The sequence below is a fragment of the Pristiophorus japonicus genome, chromosome 9 (genome assembly GCF_044704955.1).
Source record: "Pristiophorus japonicus isolate sPriJap1 chromosome 9, sPriJap1.hap1, whole genome shotgun sequence".
NCBI classification, from domain to species: Eukaryota; Metazoa; Chordata; class Chondrichthyes; family Pristiophoridae; genus Pristiophorus; species Pristiophorus japonicus.
Window position 1 is genome coordinate 116,936,232 of NC_091985.1, and position 17,004 is coordinate 116,953,235.

Below are 17,004 nucleotides of genomic sequence, written 5' to 3' on the forward strand. Positions count from 1 at the left end.
CTGTACTCAAATCCCCTCGCTATGAAGGCCAACATGCCATTTGCTTTCTTAACCGCCTGCTGTACCTGCATGCCAACCTTCAATGACTGATGTACCATGACACCCAGGTCTCTTTGCACCTCCCCTTTTCCTAATCTGTCACCATTCAGATAATAGTCTGTCTCTCTGTTTTTACCACCAAAGTGGATAACCTCACATTTATCCACATTATACTTCATCTGCCATGCATTTGCCCACTCACCTAACCTATCCAAGTCGCTCTGCAGCCTCATAGCATCCTCCTCGCAGCTCACACTGCCACCCAACTTAGTGTCATCCGCAAATTTGGAGATACTACATTTAATCCCCTCGTCTAAATCATTAATGTACAGTGTAAACAGCTGGGGCCCCAGCACAGAACCTTGCGGTACCACACTAGTCACTGTCTGCCATTCTGAAAAGTCCCCATTTACTCCTACTCTTTGCTTCCTGTCTGACAACCAGTTCTCAATCCATGTCAGCACACTACCCCCAATCCCATGTGCTTTAACTTTGCACATTAATCTCTTGTGTGGGACCTTGTTGAAAGCCTTCTGAAAGTCCAAATATACCACATTAACTGGTTCTCCCTTGTCCACTCTACTGGAAACATCCTCAAAAAATTCCAGAAGATTTGTCAAGCATGATTTCCCTTTCACAAATCCATGCTGACTTGGACCTATCATATCACCTCTTTCCAAATGCGCTGCTATGACATCCTTAATAATTGATTCCATCATTTTACCCACTACCGATGTCAGGCTGACCGGTCTATAATTCCCTGTTATCTCTCTCCCTCCTTTTTTAAAAAGTGGGGTTACATTGGCTACCCTCCACTCCATAGGAACTGATCCAGAGTCAATGGAATGTTGGAAAATGACTGTCAATGCATCCACTATTTCCAAGGCCACCTCCTTAAGTACTCTGGGATGCAGTCCATCAGGCCCTGGGGATTTATCGGCCTTCAATCCCATCAATTTCCCCAACACAATTTCCCGACTAATAAGGATTTCCCTCAGTTCCTCCTCCTTACTAGACCCTCCGACCCATTTTATATCCGGAAGGTTGTTTGTGTCCTCCTCAGTGAATACCGAACCAAAGTACTTGTTCAATTGGTCCGCCATTTCTTTGTTCCCCGTTATGACTTCCCCTGATTCTGACTGCAGGGGACCTACGTTTGTCTTTACTAACCTTTTTCTTTTTACATATCTATAGAAACTTTTGCAATCCGTCTTAATGTTCCCTGCAAGCTTCTTCTCGATGATGATTAAATTCCCACTCCCTGCTATGTGCCTGCATTCTTCTGGGACGCCCAGACCTGGAGCCTCAGGTTGCCTCCAGTTTTGCCCCTGAACTGACCTGTGCACTGCAATCTTCCCAGTGTCTAGATCACCGAGTTGGAAGGAGGTGGGAGTTGAAATAATTCTTGCACCATGGGTCAGAAGTTCTGTCCCTTCCAACTCCCATTGGAGACTTGAAATCTGGAGGCAGACACTGTCTCTGGGTATTGTCTGATGTTGCTCCTCTTATGCTGGCCATCTGGTTGATTTACAGTGAGAGTTGCTTCAGACCCCAAGGATATTTGGAGACCTTATCTAGTTCACAGTGTCTTTGAGCTCCAGTACTGCAGCTATTCACACCTGATAACTGAGCGCTACCTTCCATTTGTGATATTGGCCAAAGGGAAAGGAACTGTGATTGAACTATGCTTACTACAGAAATGGAGAGCAGGGAATGGGCTTTACTAACCCATAACAACACTGCACTTTCCACACCCAGAACATCGCCAACTTGAATCCTATCTCTCATCCTCCATTGCCAAAACCATAATTCATGCTTTCATCATTTCCAGGATAGATTTCTTCAATAATTTCCTTGATGGCCTCCCTTCTCCACCCTTCACAAAGTCCACTTAAACCAGGACTCAGTTGCCTGTAAACCCTTTCACACGAAGTCTTGCACCACCGTTGATCTTAGTCCATGCCAAGCTCCACTGGCTCCCTGCATCAACTTCACAATCTCTGTCTTTGTCTTCAAATCCCTCAACATTCTGGCCCCAACCTATTCGGTGTCATCTCCTCCAGTCATATGTTCCACACCTCACATTTTGTCCTCTGACACGGGATCAGTGCTCCTCTTCACTCCGTTTCAGGCCAATCCTTCAGTCATTTTGCCATTGCTCACTGGACCTTACAATCACTGTCTCCTCTTTCAAAATTCTCTTACAAGTTTATCTCTTTAACTGTGTTTTCCATTTACCTCTGGCAACTCTTACTGCTTCATGTTTGGCCTCCTTCTTACCCTCTTCTAAAGTACTCAGATGTTTTTCTACATATAGCAAGTTGTTCAAATATGTTTTGTAGAATACTGTCTATTTCCTTACATACTATTTGTACATTTTAGAAATTTTACTAAATAACTAAACATATATATTAATTTGTAGCAAAATGTCCATATTGTGCTTTTCATTATTATAATATGATAAACATTAGATGACTTCCAGATTTCTGGTTATGAAACAAACATAAACTAAAGCTTTGTAAAAAGATCAAGTCATTTTGGGCTTGCCATGTTTTTAAAAGTGTATATTTGGATCTGTTAGAATCATCTGATTCAGTGCCTGATTGGTCATGAGAAAGCAATGTAAGTATCACATGCCTGAAGTAATAAACCTCATCGCTGATGTATAATCTTGGCCTACTTCTCAGATTTAACTTGTTTTTCTACAGACAGTAAATTGAAATACTCCACCCAAAAAACCACAGCAAGTTCAGCTCAGCAGGAAATACATGCCACTAGCTGGTCTATGCTGGTATTAAAGTTATTGAAGAATTCATAGTCCCATTCCAAACTTCAGCCTTATGCTGATGGAGGTGACTTGCAAAGAAGGCATCTGTGGTCCAAAGTAGGAAACTGGAAATATTATAATCTTCAATAAACAAACTTTGAATAAATTACCCTCATTTCTGTAGTCGACCAACAGGATACAATTCATCTTCTTCATCACAAGTGTCCTGGGAGAACATCATTTTACTTGCCAGTGAGAATGGTGATTAAAAGCTTCTACCTACCCATAGTGCAAATTAAAAAAGGCAAAGAACATCTTTGAACGATGTACAGTATCTCGAATGTCGATATTTCAGCCCAGTTTCTAATCTAATAATCCACCCCATGCCCAAGCTCCGATTGATCAGGACGAAATGTTAATTTAATCCAACAAAGGTCTTTAGTCAGAATTAAGATTGTGGATGAATTTGGTTAATACAATTTTACTTTACATTTTGATGCTATCAATTTCCTGTGACATTGTTCAGGATGAGTCAAGTACAATGTTAAGAACACTAGGGGTGTTTACGTGTAGATAATGTCAGGGCCACTGATTCATAATGACTCAATACATCAAATTCCATTTTTAGTAAGTGGTATTCTGGAATTTTTTTACCAGTGCTTTGAATTGAATAATGTGTCTGTTATTCTTTAAACTCTGTAAATCTGTGTGCTTTACATTTTGTATTATATAAAAATTCCAGGGTTGGGGCGGGGATGGTTTCCATCACCTGGCACAAACCACATTTAAAAGGTTAAGAATTGGTGCTAAATCCCCCTGAGTGGTAATGTGTCAATAACACTCCAATTTCCTCAGTCGGCTAAGCTCATTTGTTTGAATGGCAATAAATCCAAGTGAAGACCAGGTCTAGTGTGAGGAGTGTGCTCGTGGTGGAATGCAATAGATGGGGGACAATTAAAGGCACGTATCACAATGTGGGGGTGGGGAGGAAACAATTTAAATCTGAAGGGGGTCGGAGGGCTGTTTTTGCTAAGGTTGAAGTGACAAATGTCGAAGAAGTGACTTGCTATGCAAGCAGAAACGCATACATTGTAGTCTGCCCATCCTGTGTTGTCAGGGTGTGACCATGAAACATGTAGCGAGGTTGTTACATCGGCAAGGAATTTGCGGTCAGGATGGTGGCGAACTGGCAGCGTTCGCTGTCATTCCGCCTTTGAAACTGAGCGCAACTTTGGGATTTGGCGCATGCGCGCAGGCTAACCTGGAGTTGTAGTCAGTCATTGACAGCTCCGAAGCAGGCTGCTCTGTGTCCCACCTCCCACCCGCCACAGAACCGCCAATCTGTGTAATCATCCCAAAACATAGAAGCTGCCGAAAACGTTGGCTCTTCCACAGTAAGTACGCTGTTAAATTCCCCACTAAAAGTTAGATCCAGAGGGTCTGGGTCGAACTGGGGTTTTGACAGCATTTTTACTGCTAAATAAATGTTAAGGGCCTGGAAAAATAATTTTAATGTTGTGCAGTGTGAAATTTGTCCATTTTAATAGAAATTAAAATTTATAAGAACATTTTTAAGTTTGTCCATCTTTATTTCAGGTTTACCTTTTCCCCATGTGAGAGCCCCAATCTTTGCTTTGCTCTGTTTCTCACACATTTTGAAACAGTTAGAATTTTAAAGGCTTATTCACTTCCTTGTTCACTGTCTGTGAGAATTCTGCCGTTTCATTGGCTGCTTAGACAGCTTGTTGACGTCACAGCAGTTTGCACAAGGGATTCCCTATTATACTCCATTGATTTGAATTGAATGTCTCAAAGTCTGAAGTTCTTGACACAGGGATTGCAAGATCCTTGTGTGAAGCTTACTTCAGGGCCAATGGCAAATGTCTTTGCTTCGCCGCTGGCTGCAAATTCCGGGCCATGTAGTCTACGGCATAGAAACAGCCCATTCGGCCAACTGGTCTGTGCTGGCGTTTATACTCCACATGAGCCTCCTCCCACCCCGCTTTATCTCACTATTGGCATAACCTTCTATAAATGTTACAAATGTTTTATGTGAGAAGTCTGTTGAATATGTCAATGTGCCAAATCTTGAGTGTAAGTTTCTATTTAAATCTGTTCCATGTTGTATGTTTGCCATGCACAAAGTTAAACAGTTAATATTTAGCAGGGTCACGGGCATTTTATGGAATGTGGCATTGGCCTGTCTACTCGAGGGGTTGCTGCTGCACCACATCATCACTTGCTCACAGATTCTATTTCCTGATTCCACATTTGTTTAGCCATCCACTATTTTTTGCCTAAAACATTTTGCCCATGCAGCCTTTACAATTAAGTAGTCACATCCCTTTAAATCTGGCCTGAAGCCCTTCCAGTGCTGTTGACCTACTGGGTTTCCCAATCTCTCTCCTTTGGCAAATTCTCCACATTGTGCCTATTGGGAGTTTGCCGTGTGTATAAAGGAAGGTTGACTGCAGAAAAAGGTTCAACTGTTTGTTATTTGGGTGACCTTCAAGCTCACAGTGTTCTGGGACTTGGAAAATATGCCTGACTAATTCAAACCAGCCAGCTCAACATAACTTTATTAGCAGCGACATCTTTGCCTTTAAAAAAAGAGGCATTGGCTGTGCTCCCACAGGTAGAAACATAGAAAATAGGTGCAGGAGTAGGCCATTCGGCCCTTCGAGTCTGCACCACCATTCAATAAGATCATGGCTGATCATTCCCTCAGTATCCCTTTCCTGCTTTCTCGCCATACACCTTGATCCCCTTAGCCGTAAGGGGCATATCTAACTCCCTCTTGAATATATCCAATGAACTGGCATCAACAACTCTCTGCGGCAGGGAATTCCACAGGTTAACAACTCTCTGAGTGAAGAAGTTTCTCCTCATCTCAGTCCTAAATGGCCTATTCCTTAGCTTAAGACTGTGTCCCCTGGTTCTGAACTTCCCCAACATCAGGAACAATCTACCCGCATCTAACCTGTCCCGTCCCATCAGAATCTTATATGTTTCTATGAGATCCTCTCTCATCCTTCTAAACTCCAATGTATAAAGGCCCAGTTGATCCAGTCTCTCCTCATATGTCAGTCCTGCCATCCCGCGAATCAGTCTGGTGAACCTTCGCTGCACTCCCTCAATAGCAAGAACGTGCTTCCTCAGATTAGGAGACCAAAACTGAACACAATATTCCAGGTGATACCTCACTAAGGCCCTATACAACTGCAGTAAGACCTCCCTGCTCCTATACTCAAATCCCCTAGTTATGAAAGCCAACATACCATTTGCCTTCTTAACCGCTTGCTGTACCTGCATGCCAACTTTCAATGACTGATTTTTACCATGCCACTCAGGTCTCGTTACACCTCGCATTTTCCTAATCTGCCGCCATTCAGATAATATTCTGTCTTGCATTTTTGCCCCCAAAGTGGATAACTTCACATTTATCCACATTATACTGCACCTTTACATTTATCCACATTATACTGAATCTAGCGATGCTATTCAATAAAACTAACCCATCCATCCTGCTGGCTAGAGTTTCCTCTGTGCAGATGATCTTTGTGTTGCTGCTCAAAGCCAGACTTCTGATCAGGCTGAAGTAACCCTGGCCTGACACAATTCGAATCACTGAAGCCTGATCCAGATAGGAGGCAGGGCTGTGCATCCCATCTCAAGACCGAGCAGCCAAGCAGAGTTATATATCGAGTGGTACGGGGAAAGACTTGATCATTGGTTCAACCCTGACTTCCGTGGTGTGACATTGTCTCGTATTATGAGATACAAGGAACAAGTTATCAAGACCAAAGCTAAAGCTGGAACTCGGCATAACATCCCGCTTAATATGGCTAACTCAAAGTGGGGAATTGATCCAAACTCTATCAGGAGTCTCTGTTCCTGCTACCCAATGTACTTTGTGCATGCAAAGAAATTGAACTCGGTTCTTAATAAAAAAAAGACTTGCCTTTATAAAGTACCTTTCATGACCTCAGGATGTCCCAGAGCACTACTTTTGAAGTTTAGTCACTGCTGTAATGTAGAAAACGTGGCAGCCAATTTGCATGCAGCAAGCTCCCACGAACAGCAATGTGATAATGACCAGATAGCCTATTTTTGTTCTGTTGATTGAGGGATAAATATTGACCAGGACATCGGGATAACTCCCCTATTTCTTTGAAATAGTGCCATGGGATCTTTTGCATCTAGAGAGCAGACAGGACCTTGGTATAAAATCTCATCTGAAAACGGCACCTTCAATAGTGCAGCGCTCCCTCAGTATTGTACTGCAGTGTCAGCCTAGATTTCTGTGCTCAAGTCTCTAGAGTGGGACTTGAACCCACAATCTTCTAACACAGAGGCAAGATGGCTACCCACTGAGCCACTTTCTGCTCATGCATTAATAATTGCCTAAACCTAGCAAGATGGGCGATCTTTACCTACTGTATCACACCTCCAGACATAAGGAGCAGCCGTAGTCAGACCCACACCCATCCAGTTTTCCAACGCCGTCATGCTCAGAGGGCACTGAAGTTGAGACACAGCTTCCTGCACTTTCTCAACCCTCTCAACCACAGTTGGAAATAATGGAGAATTAACATCTGGAGAACACGTCGACAGAATATGCCACATCGTGTGGATATTGAACCTGATGAACATTACACAACTGGAGCTGTGAACCGTGGCCAATTAGGCAATGCTTCAGCACTGGGACTGGTCACTCACAAGTAAGGATGTGGGAGCGAGGTTACAGTAAATCAGTGACTTGCGACAGGTGAAAATGAGGCTCAATCTATAGACCATTTGCTCTGATGCCAGCTCCTGTCTGAGTCCTGGAACGCTACTTACCTTCCCACATACAATGATAATGCCAAGCCATGTGTAGCCTTGGGAAAGGAAGAATGTGGAGATACGATACAATGAATCCCAACCACTAATCCATGTTGACCAAGCCTGTTGGGCCTGGTATTTTTAATTCTATGTACAGCTGGAAAGATTCAATATTCAAGATATAGGAAAACAAAGGGACCTTAATAGTTCACAACATTTTCAATAAATCCACTATTGTGGGTGGTCCTTTTCTCCAAGATATAAACATATCTCTGGTGTACATAGTCCACTATGTCACAAGTTTCAGGAGAGAAGGGATTGAAAGAAAATGTGAAAAATCAACAAAGCAGCATCACCCACTAACACATATTTAGTGTTTTGTTGGTGTGGTAAGTCATGTTGTAACACTGTACAAAGGTCGTATTCTATTTTAAAGTATTGACAATGTTCCTCTATTGCATAATTGAAGGAAGGAAGGTCACACCTCACTTCATCATTTCCATGTATGTCAAAAACTGACGTAGCTGTTACTCTAACAGCATCATTAAATTGCAATTGTGTTAAGATGTTGTGGAGCCACAACTCAGTCTGAGCTGAGTAAGTGAAAAAACATATTGTTTGACATGCGCCTTCGATAGGGAGCTGTCTTCACTGTTTGCATTGCAAAGCAATTCAGTGGAATTACTTAACTATTACAGTAATAGACTGCCATCTTATGGAGCAATGCAGTCACATCAGGAAGCATCTGCTTCATGTTTTCCTCATCTCCCTCATGTACCTTTGAAAAGAAAGGAAGACTTGCATTTGTACAGTGTCTTACATTTCTCAGAAACCTCTCAAAGTGCTTCGTATACAATTATTTACTTTAAATTGATGAGACTTCGGGGCTGAAATTACCCACCGCCGGAAACGAGGCGCACCTACCGGTTTCGATGTGTTCTGGCTGCTCCATGCACTGGGGCGGCCTAGCTGTCAAAATTCAGCTAAAGCTTTGGGGATTATTTTCGAGCAGGTCGGAAGTGGGGGCGGGGCAGAGTGGCAGTCAATAGCGGAGCGGAAGTGGGGGCAGGGTGGCGTAGCCGAGGCTGTCAGTCATCAGCTTTGTGCTGATGATGTCATCGCGCTGGTGCATCATAACATCTCTCCACTTCAGTTAAAGGGGAGAGTTGCTGCGAACTCTGCAGCCACGTTAATGCTGAGAGTTTCGGGCGGGCTAGCGGCCTGGCACCCAAGAGGGGGTGTCAGGCTGGTCTGTTGGCGGCCCGGCCGAACACACGGCCATAATTGTCGGCCCAACCTGGCAGTCGGCCGACAAAAACAATTAACATGGCGGCCGAGGCAGTGCGCCCTCCCCTTTAAAGGCGGCCGCGCCGCCACGGCACAGAGAGTGTACCGACAGCAAAAGTTGTCGGGGGCACCGAGTTGTGACGGGGCCGCTCCCGCGGGGCAATTTTGAAAAGGGGCAATTTCGCGAGGAGATCCCCGCCAGTCGGAAAGGCATCGGCGTGAGCATGCCACGACGCGAAAACGGGTGGAGCGGCCCCGGACACCGCTCCAAACCCGAGGTAGGGCAATTTACAAAATGGCGGCCCCTCCGAGCCGCATTCAGGCTGTCAGAGGCCTTATCAGAAGGGGCAATTATGTGTCAGCCCTTTTGCACACAGCAAAATCTCACAAACTGCAACCAGTTCATCTCTGCTTGGTGTTGTATTAAGGAGGAATATTGGTCAGGAAACTCTGCAAATTTCAAACCTTCCAACCTGCTGGTTGAGATTTCTTTTCAACTGATTTGTTTATAGGTTCATAATAAAATGAAAAATTATATTTTTGAGCTATATTCCTGAAATTATACATGATTTCTAGTGATTTATGCAGGGCAATATACACTGTATTTCTCACTATCTTCCCACTTGTGAAAATGTGCAAGGAACCAAGAGCTGTAGCCTGAATTCTGGTGCATGTTTCTCGTTTCCTTTTGCTCCTCCATTTCTCCTTCCATCTGTCCTTTCCTTTTATCGTTTCAAGATGGCTTCTGGACTGGCAGCTCCTTTCTGAGCTGTTCTTCTCTTCAACTGTATCCGTGGTCATCCATTGCCATTCTTTTACCCTTTCTTCCCCAAATCTTCTTTTTTCCATTGCTTAAGACACCCTGTCTCTGATAGTGAAGGCATTTCAGCCCATCTAGAAGTTTAAAGCTATCCCTGCAGAGCCCAGTGCCCACCCCCTGGTGTGTCTTTGTTCTCACTGAGCCCTTTCAACTGCTGGACCTCTGCAGAAACTTGATTAACAAACTACTTCACGAACATGACTCAGCTACTGTGCCTTTGCTCTGTTTTCAGTCGCTTCAAGTCTTTGCTGCTGAATTCTTTTGTCAAATTGGTTCCCAATCTCCTGGACTTCTCTGGACACCTAGACTACGTTTCTGCAATGAACTATACTGGATTATACTGTAAGACTTACCTGCTGTTTTTCTATCTCTGCTGTTAAAGATGATTTTTTTACCTTTGGCTTTCTTGGCATCCTATGAAGGGCCCATCGAGGCACTTATCGCTGCCTCCTTACGAGCAGCAACCCCAACTATCCCATTCTACTCTCTCGCCGACCTTCCCACCCAGCGCACCCACTGGGGGCTAAACTTTGCCAATCTCCTCCCCGTCCAACTCACACCCCCAGCACTGACCCTGTGGGACAGCCATCTCCGACCCTCTCCGCATCTCCCTCCAGAATGTCCGTTCACTTGCGAACAAGGCCCTTGCCATCCATGAGCTTATCGTGGATGATTGCATCGACATCATGGCCCTAACAGAAACTTGATTGAGGGGTGATGCCACCTTACCCTTAAATGAAGCCTCCCCGCCTGGCTATACCTTCTGCCACTTGCCCCACTCAAACCGCCGTGGTGGCAGTGTGGCTCTCATCAACAAATCACACCTTGGTCTGTCCTCCTACTCCTCCGGCACTTTATCCTCCTTTGAGCATCTCGTTCGCTACCGCCCACCCAAGTACCATAAAAACTTTATCACCGATATACCCTCACTGCTTTCCTCCCTCAGCCTCTGCACTGATGACTTCTCATCCTCGGTGATTTCAACCTCCATCTCAATTCATCATTCTCTGTCTCCTCCGAGTTCACTACCCTCCTATCCTCCCTTAATCTCTCTCTCCAGGTAAACTACCTAACCCATATTCATGGCCATCCCCTTGACCTTGCCATCTCTCGTCGCCTCGCTACTCCCATCGTGTCAATCACAGATAAAGCCATCTCTGATCACGTCTTTCTATTCTTTCAGCCACATCCCCCTTCCACCCCACCCCCAACCCTACCTTCTTCTGTGTCCGTGCCTGGAAAAAAAACACTCTCAACTCTCTTACAGCTGCATTTATCAACTCCCAACTGTCCAGCCTTTGGCCCTCCATTCACCATGACATTTCTGCAGCTACCGATCTGCCACACCCTCACCACCACCTTTGATGCCCTAGTTCCTATTAAAATCATAACTCTCTCTCACCCTGGACGTTCCCCCTGGTACAGCCCTCATCTTTGCTCCTTTAAGTCCAAGGGACGCAGACTTGAATGGATATGGCAGACAACTGGTTTAGCCATTCACCGCCAGATCTGAATGGACCACATAAAGCATTATCAGATCCTGCTTGTTATGTCTGTGATGTACTTATGAATGACTCCATGAGGCAATGTGTTGTATTTAAACTATAGTGACCTTGGTCCTTTATTTCAAACTCCAGAGTGAGGCACAAGCATGGTGTGCAGCCTTTTATACTGGGCCCTGCCACCAGGGCAGGAAACCCCTGGTCTCCACCAACTTGTACCCTCTAGTTGGGCCAGCATGTATGTACACAGTGTAAACCTTATTGATAGTACATCAGATAAACAAATCTCCATCTTATGCAACTATACAGTGACTACACAGAGAGTATATCTATAATCTGCATATACAACATCACTCTCCCCCAAGTCCTTTGTGCCAATTACCTTTGCACTATGTGCTCTGGCTTAGCTCTCCCCAGACTTAAGTGCCAATAGCCCTTGCACCTTGGCTGTGCTTTGGCTTGGCTCTCTCCCTGTTAACCCCCAGTCCTTTTGCCACTACATTGGGTAGTGGTTACCAGTTTGGATGGTTCGATGATGCGCTGGAGTTTCCAGTGGGTTCTGGGTGTGATCCATGTGTGTGTCCATGGCTACCTACATCCATTCCCCCCAGCCCTGCTCACAGCGAGATCATGCAGCTGGCCAGTTACATTAACATACAGGATCAGACACAGTGCAAGTACAAAGAAAGGAAGAAAAACATTTTTTTTTACAGTTTGTATCGTGACACCTCGGTTCAGTGACTTACATTTGTTACGTTTTACGGTCGTGCACCAGGATTGGGTAGATTGCATTCATGGTTTAGTCATGGTCAGTATGAGGTAGCAGTACAGGTTTGCGAGGACGCTAGTTCCAGAGCAACCAGGCGGGGTTCTAGTCGTCTGATGGCAGCGCTGCGCCTCCTGCTAGCGGGGTGGGTTTGGTTCACTCACCTAGCCAGGACTCAGGGCCTTTGTCGTTGCCTAGTGGTGGGCAGAGCCACAGATGTGTGTCGCCTCCCCATCCTCCTTTGAAGGCTGCAGAATCTTCTGTTTGCTCTCTAATGGTGTTGGGAATCTGGCTGTTCCAGGTCCTGTTTGGGGAACTCGTTGGTTCTGACCTTTCACTCCCGGACATGGCCGAGGTAGCGACTGGGTCTGGTGGCTGCACCGTCTCCTCCCTGGTGGTGGGCAATGGTGGCTGACTGCGCGTATTGGCGCCGTTTCCGGGTCCGTGGCGAATAGTGCCAATGGGTGCCTACAGCGTGGGATAGACCTGGGGCAGGGTATCAGGATCAGTGCCTTCACCCTCCTGAGGTCGCTCGCTTGCTACTTTTGGGGACACTCTATTCCCGACATCTCGCAATAACATTTTGTTCTTTACATTAGGAATAGTACCGAAAATTCACAACAACATTTTGTTCTTTACAATCTTAATCGGTTCGTTACATTAATTCCCCTGCATACAATGTCTCTTTAAGTTCAGTTGGTTGCAGGTCTCCTTTAAGAGAACCCTGCTGGCTTTACCCCAATCAATTCCTTTGTTAGATACCACGTGTTGGTCCCTCAGCGTTGCACCTCGTGATATTGCCGTGGCCATCTTTTTTTTCAGCCACACTGCCCCTCGCTACAGCAGGAACGCCATCTTGTCTCTGTCCTCGAAGTCTACTGCCTTGATCTTTCTCTCCCGCGATTCTGACACAAATGCTGGAAGGGTACCTGTGAATTAGATCTTCCTCCCCAGGAGTCCTGCCACTGGAGCCGGGAAGGTACTTTTAGGTCGTTCTGGTCAGATCATTGCCACGCAGTCGTGATGGATGGTTTGTGCCTCAGGTGCTGCGCTGGTCTGTTCTCTGGTGCCTGGCCCAAGCAAAGGTGAGGTTTTTCTCTCCCTCTGAGCATGGGGGACATCGATTGCTGGAGTGAAGAGGTCTTCCCATTTCCACTGCATCTTCCCCATCCACCTTCTTCCGAGTAACGTTGAACCATCCCCTGCAACAATCCACAGAGATAACTTGTGCACCATGCCATTATGGATTACACTTGCATCCGCACTACCAAGAACTGGGATCAGCTCCTTGGTGTAGGTGCGCAACTTTTCCTGTACTGGAACCAGCTTGGGTCGTTTTTCATTCCATAGCCTCTCGAAGGCATCCTGGCTCATCACTGATTGGCTCGCTCCCGTGTCTACTTCCATGAAGACTGGAACGCCATTTATCTCGACTTCCATCTTCACTGGAGGACAATCGATGGTGCAGGTATACACTCCATACACTTCTTCTTGGAGCTGGATTCAAAGTCATCTACCGACTCCTCTGCTAGACGGTGAGTCGTATTTCTTTTACACATGCGCTGGAGATGACCCTGCGTGTTATAGGCTTTGCATACATACTCAGCAAACCGACGTTGGAGAGCCCTATGATTTTCTCCACAACGCCAGCATGGTGCTACTCGATTAGCACCCCTCGGCGGACTCTGAGTTCTGGAACCCTGAGGTCTGTGCTCTCTGCCCTGGGCAGAGCCACGTTCTACAGTCTTGCCTGTGAAAGGCACCATTCTGTGTACAGTACTTGACGGGTTTGAGTCCACAGGATGAATAATTTGCTTGGTGCTGCAGGTCAAGGTCATGAACGCCTGACTGATGCTGATGGCCTTCTGCAGGTTGACTGTGGTGTCGGCAGATAATAGCTTGTGAAGGAGGCCCTCGTGGCCAATTCCTAAAATGAAGATGTCTCGCAATGTTTCGTTGAGGTGCGTGCCAAAATCACACGGTGCCGCAAGTCTCCTGAGGTCGGCAGCATATTTTGCAATCTCCTGGCCCTCAGGTCTGCGGTGAGTGTAGAATCTGTGCCTGCCGTGAGGATGTTCTCTTTTGGTTTAAGTTGTTTGTGAATTAGTTCAGTCAGCTCATCGTATGTCTTATCCTTGGCCTTCGTGGGTGCCAGCAAATTCCTGATGAGGCGGTAGACCTCGGGCCCACAACTGGTCAGCAGTATAGCCTTGCGCTTCTCCGCCATGTGTCCGTCTCCCCTGCCAGGTCGTTTGCCACAAAATATAGCTCAAGCCTTTCCGTGAAGGCATCCCAATCATCACCCTTTGCGAAGTCTTTTAGTGCGTCAAAGGTAGCCATGATCGCGTGAAAGTTCTTATTCTCGTCGCCAGTTGTTATGTCTGTAATGTACTTATGAATGACTCCACGAGGCAATGTGTTGTACTCAAACTGAGTGACCTTGGTCCTTTATTCCAAACTCCAGAGTGAGGCACAAGCATTGTGTGCAGCCTTTTACACTGGGCCCTGCCAGTAATGGTGCCAGCATGTATGCACACAGTGTAAACCTTATTGAAAGTACATCAGGTAACAAGTCTCCATCTTATGCAACTATACAGTGACTACACAGAGAGTACATCCATAGTCTGCATATACAACACTGCTCTCATCTGCCAAAATTGTTGACTATTCCAGAATCATTCTGGAATGCAAATGTAAACCCTGGCTTCTATTCTCCACTACTAACCACCTTTTTAAATCCCTCTCCCCAGTCTCCACCCTCACCTCCGACAATACGTGTGCGGAGCTCATGGACTTCTTTGCCTCTAAGATTGAGACCATCCATTCAGCTGCCTCTGTCACTTCCCTTCCTTCCCTTAGCCCACTGGGCCAAACTTCCTCTTAAGGATTCCCCTGCCCTAGCCCTGAACTCACATCTTTCTCCAGTTTCTCTCCGATTTTTCTTCACAACCTCTCCGAGCTCATTTTGTCTATGCGACCCACATCCTGCTCCCTCGATCCTATTCCCACTAAAGTGCTGACCACCCATCTTCCTTTTCTGGCTCCCAGCTTAGCTGATATTGTTAATGGTTCTCTCTTCAGGTACTGTCCCCCTCGCCCTCAAATCTGTCATAATCACCCACGTCCTCAAAAAAACAACCCTCGACCCCTCCGTCCTTGCAAACCACCACCCCATCTCCAACCTCTCCTTCCTCTCCAAAGTCCACGTGTTGTCGCCTCCCAAATCCGTGCCCATCTTTCCCACAATTCCATGTTTAAATCGCTCCAATCAGGTTTCCGCCCCTGCCACAGTACTGAAACGGCTCTCATCAAAGTCACAAATGTCATCCTTTGTGACTGTGACAAAGGCAAACTATCCCTCCTCATCCTTGACTTGTCTGCAGCCTTTGACACGGTTGACCACTCTATCCTTCTCCAACCTCTTCACTGTCATCCAGCTGGGTGCGACTGCACTCTCCTGGTTCCATTCTCATCTATTTAATCGTGGCCAGAGTATCACCTGCAATGGCTTCTCTTCACGCTCCCGCATCGTTACCTCTGGTGTCCCCCAAGAATCGATCCCCTCCTATTTCTCATCGACATATTGCCCCTTGGTGACATCATCTAAAAACACAGTGTCAGTTTCTAATTGTACGGAGATGACACCCACTCTACCTCACTACCACTTCTCTTGACCCTTCCACAGTCTCTAAATTGTCAGACTGCTTGTCCGACATCAGTTCTGAATGATCAGAAATTGTCTCCAGTTAAATATTGGAAAGATTAAAGCCATTGTTTTCAATCTCCGCCACAAATTCTGTTCTCTCGCCACTGACTCCATCCCTCTCCCCACCATCTGTCTGAGGCTGAACCACACTGTTCACAGCCTTGGTATCATATTTGACCCTGAAATGAGCTTTCGACCACATATCTGCAGCATAACTAAGATCGCCTATTTCCACCTCGGTAACATCGCCTGTCTCCGCCCTTGCCTCAGCTCATCCACCGCTGAAACCCTCATCAATGCCTTTGTTACCTCTAGACTTGACTATTACAACGCACTCCTGGCTGGCCTCCCACTTTCTACCCTAATTAAACTAGAGGTGATCCAAAGCTCGATTGCCTGTGACCTAACTCGCACCAAGTCCCGCTCACCCATCAATCCTGTGCTCGCCGACGTACATTGGCTCCTGGTTAAGCAGCACCTCGATTTTAAAATTCTCATCCTGGTTTTCAAATCTCTCCATGGCCTCGCCCCTCCCTATCTCTGTAATCTCCTTCAGCTCCACAACCTCCCCGGGATACCTGCTTTTCTCTAATTCCGCCCTTTTGAGCATCCCTGATTATAATTGCTCAACCATTGGTGGCCATGCCTTCTGTTGCCTCGGCCCTAAACTCTGGAATTCCCTGCCTAAACCTCTCCGCCTCTCTACCTCTCTTTCCTCTTATAAGATGCTCCTTAAAACCAACTTCTTTGACCAAACTTTTGGTCACCTGCCCTAATTTCTCCTTATGTGGCTCGGTGTCAAATGATTCGTCTCATAATACTCCTGTGAAGCGCCTGTAAGAACATAAGAAATAGGAGCAGGAGTAGGCCATCCAGCCCCTCGAGCCTGCTCCGCCATTTAATACGATCATGGCTGATCCGATCATGGACTCAGGTCCACTTCCCTGCTTGCTTCCCATAACCCCTTATTCCCTTATCGTTAAGAAACTCTCTATCTCTGTCTTAAATTTATTCCATGACCCAGCTTCCACAGCTCTCTGAGGCAGCGAATTCCACAGATTTACAACCCTCTGAGAGAAGAAATTCCTCCTCATCTCAGTTTTAAATGGGCGGCCCCTTATTCTAAGATTATGTCCCCTAGTTCTAGTCTCCACTATCAGTGGAAACACCCTCTCTGCATCCACCTTGTTAAACCCCCTCATAATCTTATACGTTTCGATAAGATCACCTCTCATTCTTCTGAATTCCAATGAGTAGAGGCCCAGCCTACTCAACCTTTCCTCATAAGTCAAC

General features: G+C 46.0%; 1 protein-coding gene across 1 annotated transcript in view; it reads left to right on the forward strand.

The window, feature by feature from the left end:
* Nucleotides 1–8,853: 8,853 nt before the first annotated feature.
* The window catches only part of LOC139273917 (uncharacterized), a 75,593-nt gene continuing 67,442 nt past the window's right edge, over nucleotides 8,854–17,004 (forward strand). The window contains exon 1 of the mRNA XM_070890988.1: nucleotides 8,854–9,195. Within this exon, the coding sequence (XP_070747089.1) occupies nucleotides 9,142–9,195 (54 nt within the window). The 5' untranslated portion in view covers nucleotides 8,854–9,141. The remainder of the gene's footprint in view (nucleotides 9,196–17,004) is intronic.